The sequence below is a fragment of the Rhopalosiphum padi genome, chromosome 4, assembly GCF_020882245.1.
Source record: "Rhopalosiphum padi isolate XX-2018 chromosome 4, ASM2088224v1, whole genome shotgun sequence".
Lineage (NCBI taxonomy): Eukaryota > Metazoa > Arthropoda > Insecta > Hemiptera > Aphididae > Rhopalosiphum > Rhopalosiphum padi.
The window spans coordinates 48636269-48660271 of NC_083600.1; the positions used below are offsets into that span (position 1 = coordinate 48636269).

Below are 24003 nucleotides of genomic sequence, written 5' to 3' on the forward strand. Positions count from 1 at the left end.
TATTATTCAATATTTATTGTACGAATAACTTGTTGAAATAATATATATTTATAAATGTAGAATAATAATAAACACGAACAGCGTATACAGTCTGAGTTATACTCACTATATAAAATACGCATTTATACATGCATAATACTGATTACTGAGTCCAGTAGCGTAGCTGGAGCTCAATTTAGGGGGGATATTTAAAGATTGTTATAGACCATAAAATATTGAGAAGAATTAAGCTACTACTGTGATTAAAACATCACAAATAAAAATCTTATTTGAAATACAGAAGTTTGTACCTTATATAGCAGTTGTATCATCACAAGATATTTCTTAAGTAGTTTAAAAAAACTTCAAAATATTAAAAATATAGTCTAGTAGAATATATTTAAAAATTTCCAATATCAGAGATTGAATAAATTAATTATTAAATGAAAAAAATGGAATTAAGCGTGCGTTTGGTGAATCATTTTGTATTATACGTTTTTTACCTATACCATATTATAGCTTCTAGCATAATACGTATTATGCATAGGTAGAAACGCGGTCGACGGCCGCGAGTAAAAGTCGTCCGTCCTGCGGGGGAGTACCATATACCTACCTAGCTAAATTATGTACCTGTCTGTGCTGTATCTGTGACGTACGAGCAGAACAAGCGAGATGTGATACCGTCGGTTTGTTATGATGGTGACACGCGTGCTCGTAGTCGGAGGCGCGTGGCTCAGCGCTTTCCTTTTGCCGCGCGCGCCAAATATCGATCGACCAACGTACATACTTACTACTTATGATTATAATATTATATATATTGTATACACTATACAGTATACATATATTATACACAGTACACGCATACACGTATAGTTGGTTAATACACACGCGAACATCTATAGCATAATATTATTGTACACAAAACTTTGAATTATATAAAATATATTTAGTTGACCTTTATATCTTAATATTATACAATTAATTATGGGTGTAGAGCCGAGCATTTCTAGAATGTTTGCACTCCTCTAAATACTTGTATGATATCGCCCGTACTCCACAATCCTTTTTATAAAATATTTAAATATATTAGTTATATTTTTATTACATATATAATATATATTATTATAGCTTATCTTCAGTAGTTTCTTGACATTTTTAATTTGAATTGTAATAACAACGATATACTTAATCTTAAACCAATAGTCAAAAAGCCTACTAAAATATATATACATAAATACATATATACGATATAACTTTATTTAATTTTTAGATAAAAGATAATAATACATAGTTAATGTAAATATTGTTTTCTCACTTAATTAATCGTTGTATAACTCATAACATTTTCTCAATTTAATTTTAAAAGATTTTTTTAATAATAACATTTTTATCGCACATTCGTACATATTACTCTTGTTACAAATTTTACTACCCGTGCCTTGTATGTTCCGCTGTCCCGTCCTTCAGGACACTCTCACTCACAGATATAAGTACATTATTATTTAAGTTTATACATAATACACGTATCATGACGTATATCATATTATATACATGGGATAGAACTCACAATCAACATATGTCGACTTTATCGTTAAAATTGTTTGTTTATATAGACTGTAAAGTCAGACGGTCTATAGAATATATTAAAAATATGTTATAATATGTAATATAATACGAAAACACGAGGTGTTACGTATATTGTGTAACACATATAATAAACCCTATATAGTACTATAACAGTATAGATAGCGTTGTCGCCTATGACGGCCAACGGGTAGTCGGCTATACTTTGGGGTAGGTAAATAATAGTTATAGTATATATATAGGTAGCTATTGTAACTGTGTATAACTTTCTTATAATATAATTTTATTAATGTACCTAGTACAGTGTGAAGTGAAAACTTAAAATATACTCTTTTGAGCAGGAAATACTTTGCAGTACGCAAGACACTAAGTCGATATATTGTATTAAAATATAACGTAATAGATATTTATCATTTAATGGAGTATAACATCTGCTGTATGTTAAACAGTGTAATAGTGTGATTTTTATAATATAACGATGGGTCGTATATCAGGAGGATGTGACCGTGATGCCTTATAAATTTTGTAACGGTTAAAAAAATTAAAAGATGTAACCAATAGACAATTTCCTCATAATTTGATATGTATTATGAAATTATAATTATTATACATAAATATTTATTAATTTATTGTACACAGTTTGTAAATTAACTTGTTCTAGATTTAAAAAAAAAATAAGTAATAGGTCTGCTGTATGGTAGTTGCGGGATGTACTTAGTAATTAAGTATTACACAATAATGATATAGTGTGTGTTAAATTTAAATTCAATGATAAATCATTGTATATACAATGAAAAACAATTCTGATTGAAGATGGTCTAACTTTTTGGTAAACAAACAATTTTTTCAATAATAATATTATAATTTTAACAAATGTTTGGATTTTAGTTTCCCCAATTATTTAAAATAGTTTTAAACATTTTCAATTTTTTTGATCTCCCAAAAGTACCAACTATAAAACCAATTTACCATAAGAAACCAGTAAATCACCATCGAAGTTTATGATCTCTTATAGTAAAAATGTCTTCAAATACAAAACATAACATAAAAAATACATTATTGTAAATCAATATATTCATTGCTCGACTCAAAATCTAAGCAATGATATATACATTTTAAGCACACTTATGATTAAAATGTATATATAGCAAATATATAAAAGTAGACATAATATTTTACAGTTTCTAAAGCTAAAGTCTAAAAAAATATATGGCTTACTTTAGAAATTAAAAAGCATATTTTCAGTTTATTTTGTACATATTTTATCAATTTTAACTTCTATAACTTCTTTTTTTTATTGTAAAATCTTATAATTACATTTTTTTATTTTATATCTATTGAGTCCTGGCGGGCTTCTGTATAAATGGATACCCTTGGTCAGAATTTTACAAATAAGAATAAATGTTAAAAAATGCATTCAAGATATATGCAACGGGAATTTATAAAAACCAGTTCTATGCACTATATAGTATTAGCTGTTAACGACAAAAACATGCAAAATACAATTTAAAATTATAAATACCTATATAATAATTGCGCGTTTAGACTAGCAGTGCGATAGAATCTGATTTGTATGTCAAAGTAATTATGAATAAAATCGACCGACATTATAAGGGAAATCATTAAATTTCCAACTCTACTAAATTATTTAGTCGCCTGCTGAGAAAAATTCTGTTTCAATTTAGTATATAATGTTATGATTTTAGGTACCTACTATTACTATTTATGCGTGTAAAATCGCGTAGCGTCGTAGCAGCAGCAAAACTTAAGAAATTAAAAAAATATATGTATAATATATATATCGTAAAATACTAAAATACGTGTACAATCGACTACAGGTAAAGTACTTTGACTTATACGAGAGCCGAGAATCAAAAAACATAAAAATATTATTACTCATTTTACCGTTTAGTATTATAAATAGCAACACGCCAACACGGATAGGTATAATAGGTGTATCGCGTGCACGACGAACATTACATTTTTCACGGACGGCAACACGCGTTTGGACGGCGTTAAGCTTTTATATGTATACAGTTCTCAAGATGTGCTACGGACGTTCCATTTTTTTTACGACATTTCGAATAATTAGATAGGTAATAATTAATATGACGGAATAGGTACTAATAATTAGTCGTCAAACGTGAACGTAAAACATAGGTAAATAGGTAAACACCGAACGATCCAACTATCCGAGTTTAAATAACAACAAAAAAATATTATATTTTTTAATTTATCAGTATTGTGTAGGTACTTGCCGAAGTCGTCGGCGGCGTTATATTAAATGTAATAATAATTATTATGAGATTCGGTCGAACACATTTGGAACCACTGGCCCGCCGATTGATTACTAGTTTCGACCGGTGCGTGGGCGAGAGGGGTTCGCGGGAACGGGGGACGGCGGTACTGCGGTCGTAGTAGTAGTAGTAGTAATAGTATAGTAGTAGTGGTACAATCGTAAAACTCCAGTGGGTAACGTTCTACGCCGTCGGTCATTGGCGCGTCTGCGGCACACGAGTGGAGCGTCCCGGCATCGTCGTCGGTCGGATTTGTTGTTCAGTTTGTTGTTCTCGTCCGCGTCGTACGGGTGAAGGGGAAACGAGATCGTAGTGTTCGCGGCTATTGCGTTCGTTTTTTTTTTAAGATTCGGAACACAATGGCGTCCTGTAAATGATACAGTGTCCAATTTCGTGAGCGATTATTCTTTTTCTGAAGTATATGTGTACAGTTCGTTGGAAGTTTTCTCGTCGTCAGCCATCTGGCCGGAGAGGAGATAAGAGGTTTCACTCTGCTCCAAGTCACCAGCTACTTACAATTTACAAATAATATCTTTCAGACGACCGAACGGATCGGTTGTCCCTTTACTGTCTGACTATGGAGGTGACTCGTCTAAACGCAGGTATAACGTACTGCCCAATTCGTCGAACTACGCGATGCTAGCCGCGAAGCACAACCATGTTGCGGTGTGCTTGCTGCTGCTGCTGCTGCTGGTCCGGTCCGCGTTCGGATATCTGCTGGTGGTATCCGACACGGACTCACCAGGGCTGGTGCTGTTTGACGGCGGCACACCCTTCTACGATCGGCCAGCCAGGCGGTATTCACTAAATCCGGAAAAGAGCGGTGACTTTGTCGCCAAACTGCTGCGCGTCGACCACTATACTGGATCAGTTATACTCGAACGACCATTAGAATGTGACGGATTCAAGTATCCAGACGTGTTTACGTTCTATGTAGACTCGACTTCTAATGACACGCTGGAGTATATGTCTGTACCATTGAGAATGGTCATTAAGGGGTGTGAAAAAAACAGTAAGTCCATTTCTGTTCTACTTACCTATCTACCTACCTAGTATGTTGTCTCTTTAATTTAAGAATCTGTATTTGAACTGACAAATTTATCTAAAAATATATTCTCAAAAGTCTAATGTATTATCTAGAGCAGTGTTTCCCAACTGGTGTTCCGCGGAACCTAAGAATTCCGTCAGCTGGCGCCAAGTATTCCATGAGAAATTTGGGAAAATATAAATTAATTAATAATATTTTTGATTTGAATTCTGATTCTAACATAGAAGAGTTCTAACAATTATATGGGGGTTCCACAATTGTTCAAGCTCCTGCAAAGGTTCCGCGATTAAAAGAAGTTGGGAAACACTGATCTAGAGAATATCATTGAAAAGAATATTGGTTTATATATATTAATTATATATTAATGTAGGTATTTACTTAAAACAAATAGGTGTTTATATTAAAATTAACAGTTAAAAAATTAAGTTTGTTCTTCATTATTATCAGTGTTAAATAGATAGATGGCAGATGCAGGTTGAGTGTACTTGTATAATTTATTTGTATGAATTGAGTTTGAATTGTTTGGTAGGTATCTATACAATTTCAGACTAACATATTCTAGACTTCTAGAGACCTCTACATTAACTTTATTATAGCCTATAATTTATAGTTACATGCGCTGGTAAATATTATGTTTAGAACCTATATATTTTTATTCCAAGTAATGTAGGTAAATGCAACTGCAGTCATGTCGGTTGTTTAAAGTTGATCTTTTGCTAGAATACTAGATAATTTGATTGTTTATCAATATATTATTTTAACATTATTTGGGTATTTAAAATTAATGTTTGAATCATCATTACTTTTTTATTTAATGATCTAGATTAGATAAGTTAAATATACTTTTATTCTTTGTTTAACTTTGATATTTTGTCATATTGTAAACAATATTTTAAATATTCTTATGAAATATCCATCACAAAATATTAAATAAAAACTAATAAAATATTATTGTATATTCTTTTAGAAATAGATTCACTATTAAACACTCGTATTGAAATGGCTAAAAAGTGGTCTAGCAAAACATTAGTTTCAGTGGTTTTATCAGTGTTAAAGTAAGTAAACAATTTATACCTATTAACAATTAACCTGTTATTATTTTTAACTAAATTTATAATCAATAGCCTTAAATTTGGCACTGGTGTTTCAATGGATGAAGCGAATAAAAAATGTTGGAAACAAAGCGAATTTGTTGCACCTCTTGGAAAATCTGTGATCCCACAAAGTGTATTTAATGACTGCAAAATACGGTATTTGGATATAAGTGACAATAGATTTAATGTGGAGTCTAAAAGTGGCGATCTTGTGGTAGCTGAAAACTTTTGTTCAACGCTTGATCCAATGTCTATCATTATAATGATTTCTTACGAATGTGACGTGAATAGTGAAATTGTATCACCTTCAGAACATTATATTAAAGTATTTTTTTTTTTAATTAATTAAAAAAGTTATTGTTTTTTTTTTAATTTTTAATGCTGAATAACCAATTTCTAGATGATTTTGTGGCATAAACGTAGTTTAACTGAAACTGGACGTGTAAGAAGAGAAGTAGAGATGGCTGATAGTGGTCTTCAGTTTGAAAGAAGTCTATATGTTGCTAGTGTAGCTGAAGAACTTCCATCTGGTACAATTGTTTGTAGTGTACATGCAAGAAGTATGCCTCCAAATAATAATCCAATTGAATACCAGATGAGCCCAATTATCGATACTAGATCACACGCAATGTTTACCATTGATTCTAATTCTGGTTTAGTCACAACATTGGTATCATTAGACAGGTATGTAATCAGTTCTTTTAAAAAAACCACCCTTTTTATTTATGATGCTGTTTATAATTTTTAATATCAATTTATTTAAATATGCCACAAAAATCTTTAAAATTTATTTTTGGAAGTAAATGTAATAGTATTACAGCTATGATTAGATTATTATTATTTTTTTTTTGATTAGAGTTACTATCTATAAAAAAATTAATAAAACTTATTTTTGTGTTAAATTAAAAACTTAACATTCATATTTTGTTAGATGTTTAAAAACTAATTTCTTGTTAGTACACTACTTAAAAATATTTATTTATATTTTTTGATCTAATTCTGAATACAGTTATTTTAATAAACATTTATATCTGGTAAAATTCTAGTTTAGTATACCTAGTAGTAATATTATATTTTAATTATTTCAGAGAATTCATGGATGTTCATTATTTAAGAGTAATTGCTATTGATACATCATCTCATCCATCTACAGCAACCACAACCCTTCAAGTAAATGTTGTAGATGCCAATGATCACTCACCTGTTTTTGAATCTGCTTCTGGCATGTATGAAGCTTCTGTGAGGGAATCTGTTTCCGTTGGAACAACAATAATTACTATACGAGCGACAGATCTAGACATAGGACTAAATTCTCAAGTATAGTTTAATAACTATCAATTGATAATACTATAGTCTGCGACACAAAAACTGACCCCTGACCATCATGAACTAAGCCGCTGTTTTGTGTTAGTGATCATTAAAATAGTAAAAATAATTAGTGGGCTTTTAAATAAAACCCTTAGTAGTTGACAATTTTAAGTACAGAAATATTAAGAGGTTTTATCAAGTCTTTAAAAACAATATCAGCCAATAAAACTTTATAATACATTTTTATTTTATTTTTGATAATTTCATGGCTGCAGAGTAACTGTTTAGTAAGAGAGCCCATTGCTAACAAATGACATATGACCAGTGGGTCACATGGGTCAGAAGCCAGTTTTTGTGTCATGAACTTAACTAAATATTTGTTGACATTTTATTTTTTTTTAGATTGAATATTCTATTGAAAGTATATCAGGTGGTGGTTTAAACTCTAGTGCAGATGAGACTTTTGGAATCGATCTTCGCAGTGGTGTGGTTAGTGTAAGGCGAAATTTAGATCGAGAGGTATGTGAAGTTTACACAGTCATGGTTAAAGCAAGTGATCAAGCAGCACCTCCATCACCAAGACGTTCGGCAATTGCTTCATTAGTAGTAAAAGTATTAGATGATAATGATAACTATCCACAATTTTCTGAACGAGCTTATACAGCTAATGTTCCTGAAGACTTAAATCCTAATCAAAGACCAGTTATCTCCACAATTAAGTAAGTTTTAGTTTGATACAATTAACTAACAAAAATATTTTAATTATTATATTTTTTAACACTTAAATTATTATTAGTACCTACACTAACTGCTTTTGAATTGTATTTAGTGGTTTTATGTATTACCTTATTTATATGTTTTATTGAAAATTGCATTTTCCCTAATATGGGTGGTTTTATCTTATAAATTATTGAATAATAATAAAAATATTATTATTATTATTATAAAAAAATACATTAATTATATTTTTAATTTTGAAATAAAAATCAATTAATAATTTAAAAATGTTTATTAAGAATAATTGGTACATTTGTGACTTTATGGATATTTATTATATGTTGACCATTTTGTCATTATAATTTTTAAAAATGAAATTGCCTAAAAATGATTATATTATTTTAAATATGTTTGAGTTAAAATATATTGTATAATCTACACCAAATTAATACACCAATTTAATTAAAAAAGCAAATTATATTAGATTCAGTTAAATCTTAAATGGTGTTTTTTTATTTTGTTTATAAAATGTAATCTTTTACAAATCTTTAAATTGTAGTTTTTAGGGCTGGTTTAATAAATGTTAAATTTTGATTATTACTATTAAAATTGTTTCTTAAGCTCTCACTTTAATAACTAAAAATATATTATAATTATAGAGCTACTGACGCTGATCAGGGTTTAAATGCAGTTGTGAGATATGCTATAATTGGTGGCAATACACAAGGACAATTTTCTATTGATAGTCAAAATGGAGAAGTTTCATTAGTCAAACCTTTGGACTATGAAGCAATGCGAAGTTACCGACTTATGATTAGAGCTCAAGGTATACACTTAACCTATGAATTGGAATAATGGTTTTAAATTTAAATAATAATTAACGTTTTGTTTTTATAGATGGTGGAAATCCAAGTCGTTCTAATACTACTCAATTACTAGTGAATGTAAAGGATGTTAATGATAATCCTCCTAGATTTTACACTTCACTTTTTCAAGAATCTGTGTTAGAAAATGTTGCTGTTGGGTATAGTATTGTAAGAGTGCAAGCATATGATGCAGACGAAGGAGAGAATGCTGCTTTAAAGTACCGCATTTTTCCAAGAGACTTTGAGGGTACTCTAGCCGAGAACTTACCAATTACCGTTGATGAAAAGAGTGGTTGGGTGTATACTACTCACTTATTAGATCGAGAAACTAATCCTAAGTACCAGTTTCAAGTTGTGGCTGAAGATGGAGGCGATCCTCCCAAATCAGCCACAGCTAGTGTTGTAGTTACCATTCAAGATGTTAATGACAATGAACCGACTTTCAATCCAAAACAATATGATGTTGTAATTAGTGAAGACTCACCTCCAGGAACACCACTTACAACAGTCATAGCTACTGACCCAGATGAAAATCCAAGGTATAGTTATTGATATTAAAGTAGTTATTATCAGTTATCAATGTTATCAAATTAATGAAAAGTTGACAACTGTGCTGTTATTCCTATGATCGCATTGACTCATAGTTAGTACCTTTTAAGGATATCTTTCGGCTTAACTACAAGCCACTTAACGTGTTATTAACTTTTGCTTTTTTTTACTAACATTTTTTGTATTATTTTAAAATAATTTTATAGATTACATTATGAAATTGTCAGTGGAAACTTGAGAGGAAGATTTGCGATTGCTACTCATAGTGGTAAAGGTTTAGTAACTATTGCTCAACCATTAGATTATAAACAAGAAAAACGTTTTATTTTATCGGTGAGTGTTCAATAATATAAGTTTAACTAATATATTATATAACATGTTATATAATAGTCTATAATTAGGTTTTAATAATTATAAAAAATAAATTTATTTCATTGAATGTATCTATCAAAATATATTATTTTTAATTGATAGTATATTCACACTATGACAATATTTCATTAAATATTATAGTTCTTTACTATGTTTAGCTTATAGTTTTTATATTTCTCTTAAAAATAAATAACAAACAAATAGTTCAAAATTATATGATAATCATTTTAAACAATTGAAAAAAAAAAGTTGTATTTTTGAAGAAAAATTAAAAAATATATAAAATGTATCTTCTGCATAATATTTTTTTTTATTCAATATTATAATCAATATTTTTACATTGAATAGAAAATATACAAAAGATTACATATACAGTAAAATATATTATAATTATTATTATGTTGTAATTATAATAGGTAACAGCAACAGATTCAGGCGGCTTATCTGATACTGCTACGATTTATGTCAATGTTACTGATGCTAATAATTTCGCTCCAATCTTTGACAATGCACCATATACTGCTAGTATTTATGAAGATGCACCAGTTGGTTCTACAGTTCTTGTTGTTTCTGCTTCTGATGGTGATGTTGGTCAAAATGCTTTGGTAAGTAAATCCAATATTTCAGAAAAATAAGATTGAAGTTTTTACTTTAACATTCTGTGTATTTTTAGATCACTTATTCTTTAGCAAGTGGTTATGGCGATGCTTCTGAGTTTACTATTAATGCTCAAAGTGGTGCTATTGTTACAACAAAACCGTTGGACCGAGAAGTGCAAAGTGGATATTTACTTACAGTTACAGCTAGAGATGGTGGTAATCCACCACTTTCAGATACCACTGATGTAGAAATTTCGATCACAGATATCAATGATAATGCTCCACAATTTTTCAATGCGTCATATTATGGATCTGTTTCTGAAGATGCTCTTATTGGCACTAGTGTCCTTCAAGTATAATTATTGATTATTGTTATGTCCCTTATGTTTTGTTATTAATGCATCATGATCATATAGGTAAGTGCATCTGATGCGGATTCAGGTTTGAATGGCCGCATAAAATATGCCTTAGATGACGGTGTAGAAGCTTTTATTATTGACCCTACTTCTGGTATTTTAAGAACAGCCGCTTCTTTAGATAGAGAGAGCATTCCTCAGTATAATATTCATGTATTTGCCATTGATAAAGGTTCACCATCCCTCTCTACAGCTGTAAGTGCTAATTAGTTATAAATATATAATGCTAATTATGAAATTGTTGCTAAAAGTTAGTTTTTTATAGGTTCCTGTTACCATACGTATTGAAGATGTAAATGACTCACCGCCAGTTTTTGAATCTGACAAATTAGTTATGTACATTCCTGAAAATTCACCAATTGGTTCTACTGTTGGGGAGTTGTATGCTAAAGACCCAGATGAAGGACCAAATGCAATTGTTCAATATTCTATTATTGGTAACTTAAAAATAGATTTCATATTATGCTACTACTATGAATAATAATAGGACTATAATGATAGATAAAATATTATATTATACATAATAAAATTAAAAGATTTTCTTATTTATTAAATTAGTTATATTTAATTTAATAATATACATAATGGGTAGCTAAAAGACAATCTGAGATTTATTTTTTAAGAGTTAGTACAGAGTTATTCTAATCTTGGATCAAGAGTCAGGGTGGTTTTATGAAATTGTTATTAAATTATTTTGCAATATATAAATAAATATTAAAATTATAAATAACAAAGCTGTGAGATTAATTATGTATATAGATAAAATATAGTTTCATAGGTTGTATTTTGTATATAAGAATTATTAATATAGTATGAATCTTCTTTATCTTCCACATTCATTTATAAACAGATTTTTATTACTAAAATAAAGAAAAATATGTGAATCATTATATAATTATGTTTTATAGGCGGAGATGATGCTAGCAGTTTTTCTTTACTAAGAAGACCTGGACTTGATAAAGCTGAATTATTAACTTCTGTTGAGCTAGACTATGAATCAAATAAGAAAAAATTTGAATTAGTAGTAAGAGCTTCATCACCTCCATTACATTCTGATGCTCCATTGACAATATACTTGACTGATGTAAATGACAATGCTCCAAGACTTTCTGATTTTCAAGTTATTTTTAATAACTTTAAAGATTACTTTCCTACCGGAACATTTGGTCAAGTTCCTGCATTTGATGCTGATGTATCAGACAAACTTGTCTATCGAATAATATCTGGAAATAATGCTAATCTAGTACAATTGAATGAATCAACTGGTATGCTAACCCTATCTCCACAGTTAAACACCAACGTACCTAAAATTGCTTCGATGGAAATATCAGTTACTGGTAAATTATTTTTTACTTGATTTTGGTTTTATTTGTATCTAACTTATTTAATAACACTTTATTGCTTTTTAGATGGAGTAAATGAAATTAAAGCTACTATGACCCTAATAGTGAGATTGGTCACCGATGAAATGCTTTTTAACTCAGTAACTGTTCGATTAGCTGATATGACCAAAGAAGCTTTTTTATCTCCTCTGTTGGAATTCTTTACGTCTGGTTTAGCGGCCATCATTCCATGCCCAAAAGAAAATATATATGTATTCAGTGTACAAGACGATACAGATGTTGATGGACGAGTACTCAACGTTAGCTTTTCTGCGAAACAACCAGACGGTATTTTTTATTCTCCTCAATTTCTTCAAGAACGTGTTTATTTAAATCGAGGAATTCTTACTCGTTTATCAACTGTACAGGTAATAATTCTTAACTTACTAATTATACTTTATTTTTAAAAACTATTAATTAAAAAAAAAAACAATAAAAATAAAATACAATTTCAGATTTTACCGTTTGAAGATAATTTATGTGTTCGAGAACCCTGTTTGAATTTTGAACTTTGCTTAACAGTTTTAAAGTTTGCCAATGCCTCATCTTTTATTAGCAGTGATACGGTTTTATTTAGGCCAATTTATCCAGTTACCACATTTGCTTGTCAATGTCCACATGGTTTCACAGGTAGTACTATATTCTCAATTTTTGTTTTTCATTGTAAATTGTTATGTTTTATTTACTATAGGGAGTCAAAAATATTATATGTGTGACACTGAAGTGGATTTATGCTATTCTAATCCATGTAAGAATGGAGGTCAATGTAAAAGCAAAGAAAGTGGATATTCCTGTATCTGCCCTCATCGTTTTACTGGTGATAACTGTGAAATCAACTTGAATCACGATGAATGCAAACCAGGAATATGTCATTCAGGAGCCACTTGTACCCCATTAAAAAGCGGTGGATTTTTATGTGATGATTGTTCTCCAGCTGGTACATTTGAACACTATGATGAAGTTTGCAGACTTCGTTCTAGAAGCTTTCCAAAATCTTCATTCTTGACCTTTCCATCATTAAGACAAAGATATCGATTACATATTTCTTTAAAGTTTTCCACATTAGAAGAATCTGGATTGCTATTATACAATGGTCGATACAATGAACGCCATGACTTTATTGCCTTAGAACTTATTGAAGGAGGCCGTGGGCTGCAGTTTTCATTTTCTCTAGGGTCTGAAGTCACTTACGTAATAGCATATCCACCTACTGGTGTAGTAAACGATGGTCTTTGGCATTCTGTTACAGTTTCTTATATCAATCGAGTAAGTAATAACATTATTAAAAATTTGAAATAGGCATTTTAATAACTTATAATAATATTTATTTTTAAGAGTACTACTCTGAGCTTAGATGACTGTGATGTACCATTGACTGTAAAATATGGGTCTAAACTTGGATATTCTTGTGCTAACGTTTCTACTCAAGTGTTAGAAAAAAGGTAATAATATTCAATATTATTGAAATATAATAATAATATTTTAATATTTATGTAATTGTTTATTTTTAGATGTGAAATATTAACAGAGAGCTGTCATCGTTTTTTGGATCTCACTGGTCCACTTCAAATTGGTGGATTGCCCATGTTACCAGACTCTACTAGTTTTCAAGTAAAAAGTAAAGACTTCACTGGATGTATTGCTGACGTTTACATTGACTACAAACTTCTTGATTTGAATAGGTTTGTACTAAATATATTTCAGAAATACTTAAAATATTGTCTATATTATATGATTGGTTAAAATTGTCTATGTTTTTAGTTTTGTAGCCGATAATGGTACCATAATTGGATGCCCAGAACGAAAATCTTTCTGTGTTGACAATCCTTGTAAAAATGGTGGCAGTTGTACAGATCATTGGGGTACATATAAATGTGACTGTCCTAAATTGTGGGGAGGGAAAGACTGTAGTCATCGTAAGTAAAATATTTTTATTTAAATGCAATGGTATTATATAATTGTTCTATAATATGTATTAATATTAATGTGAAATTATTATTGGTTTAGCCATACATGCTCTTTGGCGTTTTTCGGGAGATGGTATTGTAGCGTTTAATCCGTTATTGCGTACTATTCAATTTCCATGGTATACATCATTATCATTGAAGACTAAGAAACCTGATTCTCCAGTCATTTCTGTGAATATAGGACAAAATACTACTGCTCGTGTTTATGTTAGTAGTTTGCATTATAATTTTATTGAATATTTTAACTATTTTTTTGCATTTTTAGTTGGAAAGTGGTTTCATTGTCTATGTGGTTGATGGCCAAAAAGCTGTATTTAGCAGTGTGCAAATCAATGATGGCGATTGGCATAATTTGGAAGTAATATGGCAGAATACAGGTGGTGTTAGATTTGTTTTGGATCATGGAATTCGTTCAGTTGTAAAAACACTTAATGCCAAATTACAAGGGCAATTTGTTGGAAAAATCCAATTGGGAAACTTCAATGAAGATTTAACTGATGTTGATGAAAATATGGGATTCAAAGGCTGTATTAAAGTAAATGAAAATACATTATTATTGTTATTATAATAATTTTTTTTTTTTTTAGTATTGTAATTCTTTTATTCTATTTAATTTAACAATAAAATAATTACTGTATTGTAAAATTTAGGATGTTCGAATTGGCCACAGTGGAGGAACTACTGTATTGGAAATACCTGAACTTATGATACGTGTTAGTGAAAATTGTGAACAAGAGAACCCTTGCAATGGTAATAAATGTCCTAAGCATAGTGAATGTATACCTTCGTGGCAAAACCATACATGTAGATGTCATACAGGTATTTATTGTGAAAACTGTTATTACCTAATGATCAAAATTGACTATATATTGGATTCTAAATATGTCATGATAACTGTTTTTAGGATTTGTGGGAACAGCTTGTGAAAGTGTGTGTGATACCAACCCTTGTGAAAACAATGCTTTGTGCATTGAGGATCGTAAAAGCCTACGTGGTTATCATTGTCAATGTAATTCAACTTCGTTTACTGGTATGTGATCATAAACATAAGTTTTTTTTACTATTTTTAGAACTTTATTCATGACATTATTTTTCAGGTGATTACTGTGAACATGAACTCAAAGAGTCTTGCCCTGTAAGCTGGTGGGGACATCATCGGGGAGTTTGTGGTCCTTGTAACTGTATGGTGGACAATGGGTATAACCCCCACTGTAACAAAACTACTGGACAATGCTATTGCAAAGTAAAGTTTATTTAAAAATGTTTAGTTTTATTTCTATAATTTATACTATTGTATTTAACGCGATAGTCTAATTAGGTATGCTTTATTTAATTATATTTTTACTATGACATAATTTTAGGACAATCATTATACTCCTCATGGTTCTGATAAATGTCTCGAGTGTGGTTGCTACAATGTTGGTTCTTTTGACCGATCTTGTGATCAAACTACTGGGCAATGTAAGTGTCGTTCTGGTGTTATAGGTCGTAGATGTGACCAATGTCCAAATTCCTATGCCGAAGTCACTTTAAATGGATGTGAAGGTAATTAAAAATTAAAAATTAGATTCTTAATGTATGATGTAATATTAAAATAAAACATTCTTACTATCTATTTTTCTAGTTATCTATGATGGTTGTCCAAAAAGTATAGCAGGTAATATTTGGTGGCCTAGGGCTAAATGGGGTGAGCGTGTAACTGAAAACTGCCCAATCGGTTCCCAAGGCAAAGCCACACGCTTATGTCAAAATACATTAGATGGATGGCAATTTCCTGATATATTCAATTGTACTTCAAATTCATTTGTTGATCTTCAGAGACTCGTGAGTATTAAGTCAATGAGCAAGTTTTAATTCAATTTTATATGCTTAAGATTTTGTTAAGGGGATTGGAAGCGGTAACTTTCTGTCTTTGTCTAACACACATGGAACATAGCTATACGCCTGACAAAAATTAAGGTACTTCTAGTTGTTCGATTTAAAATATGTAAAGATGTTTTAATTGGTATACAAGTTTATTTTGCATCGGTTGAAGCACTTTTTCGATTGTTTTATTATTTAAAATAAATATTTTAAATTTTATAAATTTGTCAATTTTTATTATTAAATATATTAAAAATATTAAAAATATGCTTCGACCGATGCAAAGTAAACTTGTATACCAATTCAATCATTTTTACATATTTTAAATCGAACAACTAGAAGTACCTTAATTTGTCAGGCGCGTATAGCTATTTTTCCTATGTTCCACGTGTGTAAAACAAAGACAGAAAATCACCGCTTCCAATCCCCTTAATGTGCATTCAAAAAATATTTAAAACTAAAGATTTTTATTTTATTTTAGTTGAATGGATTAGAAACCAAATCTATTAAGGTAACTACATTTGTTGCCGTTAATGGAGCTATCAGTCTTCATAAAGCAGTCAATAATACTCAATTTTTGCACGGTTCTGATGTCCTTATTGGTCAACAACTTTTACAACATTTATTATCTCATGAAGGATCTTTGTCAGGGTTGAATTTAACCCATAGTCAAGATAAAGATTATATATTGGTTAGTGCTATTTCTAATTTTTAAATTATATTTATAGCTTTTTCAATTTTATTAATCAAAATTTTATTTTAGAATTTGATTATGGCATCCAGTCGTTTGTTAGACTTGAGTGAAATTGATCACTGGGAACGCATAAACAGTTTAACGTCACAGGGACCATTTAATTTAATGAATACAATAAATAATTATGTGGCTACTTTGTCAACAACTCAACATGATACTTATACAGATCCTTTTGAAGTAGTTACTCCAAATATTGGTATGTATATGTTTTTAATTAATAATTTGATTATTCTTTGATCTTTCATTGACTACATATTTGGTATTGGTATTTAATGTTATTTGCCATTTATACAATTTTTAAATTTAATGCTTAAATTTGATTATTTTATTAAAGTACACATAGTGTTTTTAAAACTGTATATAATAGCACAATAAATCAATAATAAAGGTAGATAATGTATTTACCTGATATTAGTAACAATGTCATTATTATCAGCTAGAGTTTTTAGTTTTACATTAATATTTATCTGGTTTTTTTTTTACAGCTATTGGTTTAGATGTAGTTTCAGCTGAGAGCCTATTTGGATTCGAACCTGAACACGAACGACCAGATTTGTCTACTTCTGCAGTTACAGAAGAAAAAGTAAATTTACCTGACTCATCTTTACTTCAACCAGCTATTCAAGTATGTGTTTACAACTTTTTATTTTTTTTATATTTTAATCATTTTTAATTTCAATTTTTGTTTTCTATTCAGGTTTTGAGTCTAAAACCTGGTTCAGAAATATTAGGTTTAAAAAATATGGGTAGCCCTGTTGTTGTTTTACCAAAATACAACAACTATCTTTTGGATTCTTCAAAGTTTGACAAACATACTCAAATAATGGTACCCATCGATTTATTGGGTATTGAGCCAATAAAACATGGAATGACTACTACAAAAGGACAACTTTCTAAAAATGCAGCTGTTGTTGGTTATGCACAATATCGTACACTTGGAGCGTTGTTACCATTACGTTATGATGACACTGTTTTAAAGAGATATTCTGTTGATCTCCAAGTAGGCTCACCAGTTATGTCATTTGTTGCAACTCTGAATCACAATAATCCCAAAAGTATGTTTTTATTTTTAAAAAATATAATTAATAAATGTTAATGTTTAAAATTCAAATTCAATTAGGAAAACAACGAAACGTGAATGGCAAAGAAATTTCAGAGTTATCTGACATGGTGCCTTTAGACTCACCAATTCGTATCAAGATTTGGATCAATAAAAATCCAGTTACATTGAGATCTAATCCTCAATGTGTACGGTGGTCAACATCTAGAATGTAAGTTATCATAATTAATTTATATGTATATACTATTTCTCAGCTCTCACAAAATAGTTTTAATAAATATTGATAAAATAGATATTCTATAAATAAACTAACAGCTATAAATTAAAATGTACTACATTATGATTATTAAGTATATTATGATTTAAGATGTATCTTAATTGATGCTTACATCAATGTACATAACATAAATTAATAAAAAGTTAAAAATATATATTATAGCTTATAAGGATAAAGGTTATACTAGAAAATAAAATTAATGGTTTAAAATTACATTTATATTTTCACTTTTTAATAATTACTTAAGATACATGCTCTACACATTGAGCATTGAACTAATGTAATTTATTACTTTAAAAAATGTATACTACTCATCCATTCATCAAACTTTTAAAGTTCAGTATTCCAATTGAATTAACATTTTCAAAGCAAAAAATATCAAATATTGTTTAAATATGAAATTTATGAGATTATATATTATTTTTTTTAACATAGACCAAGTGGTGAGTGGACTCGAGCTGGTTGTCATACAGAGTTACCAGAAGACAATTGGTGGAAAAAAGATCCTATTTACATAAATTGTACATGTAACCAGCTTTCAACATATGCTGTTCTCACAGACGTAGTTGATGAACATGTAAATAATTTTTCTTTTAACTATACATACCTAATATTAAGTATAGCTTTTTATCTAATTGATTGGTTTTTTTTGTTATCAGTACATAGTTGAATATTCAAATTTAGAACTATTCTTGATTTTGATATCATTTGGATTAGCAATCATTGCTCTCATTGTGACATGCGTGTTATTAGTTGCTGTACGTGCAGGAACCAATACGAGTTCTATATACTCACATTTTGCCCTGTGTTTATTGCTCACTCAATGTGTGTATCTAGCTGCAACTCAAACTCGAGGAACTCTATATACTTTCGAAGTATATCTTATTTTATAACATAATATTTTATATATTAATGATAATGTATTTACAATTAATAATCTAATAAAATGTTTTGTTTTTTTTTAGGTATGGTGTAAATTTTGTTCTATAACTTTACACTATTTGTGGTTAGCAACCATTGGTTGGTCTTTGGTAGCTGCACTTCATCTGTATAGAATGTTAACTGAATTAAGGGACGTAAACCATGGTCAAATGGGTTTCTATCATAGTATCGGTTATGTTTTGCCAGCTATTATAGTCAGTTTATCTGTTGGAGTGCGAATCAATCAGTATGGGAATTACTATTTTTGTTGGTTGTCTGTTTATGAATCTGTTATCTGGAGTTTAATTGGTCCTACCTGTCTTGCTGTAGCCATTACTGTAATTGTTTTGCTCCTATGTATTAGAGCAGCATTTACTTTAAAAGATCATGTGCTTGGTTATGGAAATTTAAGGTATTATTATTTTTAGATATAATTATACCAATTATACACACTAATAATTAAATATATTTTAGAAGTGTTTTGGTTGTACAAGTGATCTGCGTACCTATACTAGTTGGTGTGTGGTTGTTAGAAGTGGTTGTAGCATCAGAACGTGATACACGGCTTACATACACATTGTGTGCTGCTGTTTGTAGTCAGGGTTGGCTTGTCCTAGCAGGTTTATGCTATTCTAATGCAAAGCTCCGATGTAGAATACACCATTGTGTATTACGACTCATTGGAAAAGAAATACCAGAAAAAAATGAACCAGATTCTGGAATTGGTGCTATATCACCTCCGACCATTAGATCATCATTGTCATATCGTAATACAGGAGTTACAAATACAGATGGAATAAGAAGACCGATTGGCATATCTATGTCTAGTACTACTTCAAGGTCAACTACAAAGACTAGTAGTAGCCCCTATAGGTAGTATAATAATTTTTTACCAATGTACCAATCAAACTATGAAAAATAAACATAATGAATTTTCTCCTTCAGAAGCGATGCTCAATTAAGGAATACATCAACAACAACAAGTAATTATGACCATTCAACGTCCGACTTGCCATCTAGTTTTCACCGAACACAACATACATCAGATTCAGATTCTGAAGGTTCCGGTGAAGGAAGAAGTTTAGACTTAGCTTCTTCCCATAGCAGTGATGAAGATGATTCTTCTCGTCATAGAGGTCGTAGAAGTAATATGTCTTCAAATCGACCAACTCCTTTCTTACCAAATATAAATGAAGCTCCCGGATTGCCTCCTTCACTGAATGTGATTACAAATTCACAACTGTTTCCCAATTTAAAACCTCTATATGCTCCACGGTGGACTAGTCAACAATATCCAACAGGTAAGAAACATCAAATATTAAAATTTTAACGTATTAAAGAATAATTTATCAAAATAATTGCTATAAATAATATTCTTTATAGTACAAAGTTGTAGCTGTAAATTGTTTGAAGTCGTATAATAAATAATATTTATTTAATGTTTAGTTCAAGAAGAAGAACATGCTGTGGGACAACATCGTTGGACAGGATCAACAATATCTGATCAAGACAATTCAGTGATAAATAATCGAATGTCTCTTGAACCACCACTCTTAAACAATGAACACTTTGGTTATCACCACAAAAGCTCAACATTCAATTCTCTGAATAAAACAGAATCCGATTGTGATGTAGATGATAAAGCGAGTCTTGGTGACAAATACTTATTTCCATATACCGGTATTTTTTCAAATATTTATTCTTTATTGTTAGTAGTTGGAAATAACTCGTTGTTTGCATACTTGTATTACTTTGTTGTAGCTGAAGAAGACCATTGTCACTCACCCTATAGAGATTTGTATGGTGATAATCGCAGAGGAAGTGATCTTTATGGTATTTCTATGCCACCACCTATGGTAAACCGGGGAAGTGAGAATGGATCGTTACATAGTGTAGATAGTAGGTTTGTAACGGCTCGGGCTTATAGTCAGCCAGTATCACCATCCACTCAAGCTTCCACTTCTACTCTTAATTTACAATCAAGACATGGTTATACAAATGAGTATGGTATACAAGAAATACTAGAATCTGAGTAAGTCTTAAGCTTGATCTAAATCATTTTTAGCTTTTATTATTATTGTAATGCATTGTTGTTAACTTGGTGTAGTGATATCTCAAGAGTAATCATTAACTCTCACAAAAAAAAAAATTGTATTCACAAAGTATATATTTATACTTAATTGTTATATAAAGACACTTTTGACTACACCAATTTATATAAATGATTAACTATTAACTACTAATTTAATTATGTTAATTGCTCATCTTACAAAATACACAGCTCAGCTAATTTAGCCTTAATAATATTAACATAATAATTGATTTATAATGGTTATTTTCTTCTTTTGCATCGCTGCTATGGTGTTTGGAATTTACAGTGAAGAAGAGGTAAGTTTTCAAATATTTTTCTGATCTCACTTTTATTTATGACTTAAGACTCATAAATGTCTACAGTACCAAAGTAATGTTAGAATATTAATCATTTCAAAATTATATTAACTGTGTTAATTTTATTAAATTGTTTATTGTAAACTTGTTTTACTACTTAAAGTTTTAAAGAAATCATATCTGATCATATCAGCTTTTATTGATCAGATGTAGTTTATCTATTATTAAAATATTTTTTTAGTAATTTTTTTATATTCTTATGGTTATTAGATTGACTATTAATTTATTTATAGATTAGTTATAGAATCCAATTATCTCGGAAAATTTTGGTAAATATTTAATGTAGCATAATAAATATTGAATCACATGCATTAATTTATTATAATAATATCATATGTTTGAGACTTAATAAAAACTAGGTATTTCATTTGGCAATCTTAAAAACAGACGATAGATATATTTATTTAATCTTAACAACTGGCTTATGCAATTCGTGATTATATTTCAATATTTATGTAGATTGAAATTTCAAGTATTTGAAAAATTAATAAGAATAAAAAAGAACTAATTCCACTCAATAATAGTTATTCACTCTTGTTAATCATTAAAATATATATATATATATTTGACCTTTAATCACATGTATATTTCTTAACTAATAAATTATACTTTTTGGTATAACAAGATAATTCATCTTTCCATTTTTGATATTAATAATAAAAAAGAAAAAACAGCAACAAATTAATTATAAAAAAAATTAATGTGTAAGTTTGTCCCAACAATAGAAATTCAAAATTTGTACTTTTTTTACCTAATTTTTTTAAATCACTTAAATTTATAATCCTGTTGTGGGTTAAATAAAATCTATAAATTTACTATACATACAATTTGCATTAATTTTAAAGTTATACTAAATTTGTGTTTTTTATGTTTTTTAAATTCAGGAAGGATTCGAGTGAAACTCCAGTGTAACGTGACTTGATATTCAGTACAAACTCAACTTATCGTGGTATCTTTCTTTTTTCCCTTTTAAACTGTAATATTTAACCTTGTGCAATAAGTGTACATTTCCAGTAATTTAGTATATTTATTTTAATTCCATCTTTTTTTACCCCACACATATTTATATATATTTATATTTATGTAAAATAAGTATAAACATTTTATGGTCTCAATTTAATATATTTTTTTATTATTTAAGATTATTTTTAAGTATATATATATTACTTATCTTAGGTATATTGACTAGGGTTTCCGATTGTTATTGTCATGCCACGTCTCAATCACACGAAATCGATAAAATCAGTTTATTAATAGAATATTATGTAATTATATGTGACGTATAATTATGCATTTTATAATAAACTCGCAAGCCCTAGCTCAGCGTAGCCCAGAAACCAATCAGCCACGCTTCCACTGCCATGGACCTTGTACAGACATACGATATATCATCTCACATATATAATGGACACATATCTTTATATACATTCCAATTGACGTAACGCTGAATGTGATTATTTTATTTATAATATATAGTTAATTTTTATATATATTTCCCTATTAGTGCCATACTGTCCGAGTTGGTCCAATCATTTGTGATACGTAAGCCTAAGTTTTATGTTTAATTTCCACGAAAATACATTCATAAAATGTAGATTATCGCATTTTTTTTTTAATCATCATTAATCACATTCATATTTATATGTTATATAGATCATTGCGTTTGATCGTGTAACATCATGCTCAATATTAACATTTAGTTACAACCGCGATTTACGATATTCGATGGTGCGTTTATGTTTATGATATACTTATTAGTTATTCATAAAATTAGATCGCTCGATCTTTGTACAAATCAAGTATAAAAATCGTGATCAATCCATTTTTAAATTGGACATTCCAAAAGAGTTGTGATTTTTGTTGTATTTAGACATAATATTGTGTAATAATATTTATATGTATGTAAATAAAATATATTATATAGAATTTTTTCATTCACGTGTGTGTATAAATTTTAAATTATATTTTTTCCATAATAATTCTTGTTTTATTTTTTTATATGTTTCTATACCTACACCTTTCACCTACAAATTACAATATAGTGCTTAGAAGCCTTTATATTCAGGACTTGTAGCTCATATTTTTTCTCTCTATGGTATCATTGCTAAATCATACATTTTATGTTCTGTACTTCTGTGCAGTGATGAATATATTCGATTTTACAATGATGTGTGTTTTTTTTGTGTACACGATAAGTAGTCGATAAATTGCTTCAATTTTCATTTTAAGGGTGGTTTTAGATAACAAATTGGATATAATTTGTACTTTAAAATGATCAAAATTAAAAATTCCCTGTAAGTATTTGTATTATTAGAAAAAACAAAAGATCAAGAAAAAATATTATTTGTAACCATGATAATTAAAATTTCGTTTTTCTTCATTTATAAACGGTTGTAATTAAATTCAAATTACATTAAATCCATTATTGTGATTTACTCAGTAACGAGTCCACTCGACACCTAATGTACAGCAGAACGGTACCAAGTTGTCTACATTTATTAT

The 24003-nt window shown here is 29.4% G+C and overlaps 1 protein-coding gene across 3 annotated transcripts; it reads left to right on the forward strand.

The window, feature by feature from the left end:
- The first annotated feature begins 4026 nt into the window (after positions 1-4026).
- On the forward strand, positions 4027-23480 carry LOC132930166 (protocadherin-like wing polarity protein stan). 3 transcript variants are annotated; one of them, XM_060995876.1, is made up of 41 exons: positions 4028-4872; positions 5876-5963; positions 6033-6327; positions 6403-6686; positions 7091-7319; positions 7713-8029; positions 8687-8853; positions 8925-9432; positions 9649-9775; positions 10231-10419; positions 10488-10766; positions 10830-11024; positions 11095-11266; positions 11738-12166; positions 12239-12579; positions 12667-12841; positions 12903-13477; positions 13547-13653; positions 13723-13893; positions 13973-14127; positions 14219-14385; positions 14444-14713; positions 14829-14997; positions 15083-15208; positions 15276-15421; positions 15540-15723; positions 15803-16002; positions 16523-16732; positions 16805-16991; positions 17281-17420; positions 17493-17850; positions 17916-18066; positions 18568-18709; positions 18792-19007; positions 19098-19465; positions 19528-19926; positions 19999-20354; positions 20500-20733; positions 20815-21085; positions 21432-21441; positions 22386-23480. In XM_060995876.1, exons 1-41 carry the CDS (start codon positions 4497-4499, stop codon positions 22398-22400), a joined length of 9498 nt encoding a protein of 3165 aa, XP_060851859.1. In that variant the 5' UTR covers positions 4028-4496; the 3' UTR covers positions 22401-23480. The 3 variants fall into 3 exon arrangements, with proteins under 3 accessions (XP_060851860.1, XP_060851859.1, XP_060851858.1); XM_060995877.1 differs by lacking the exon at positions 21432-21441 and having other exon boundaries at positions 4027-4872; positions 20002-20354; XM_060995875.1 differs by lacking the exon at positions 21432-21441.
- The last annotated feature ends 523 nt before the right edge of the window (positions 23481-24003 follow it).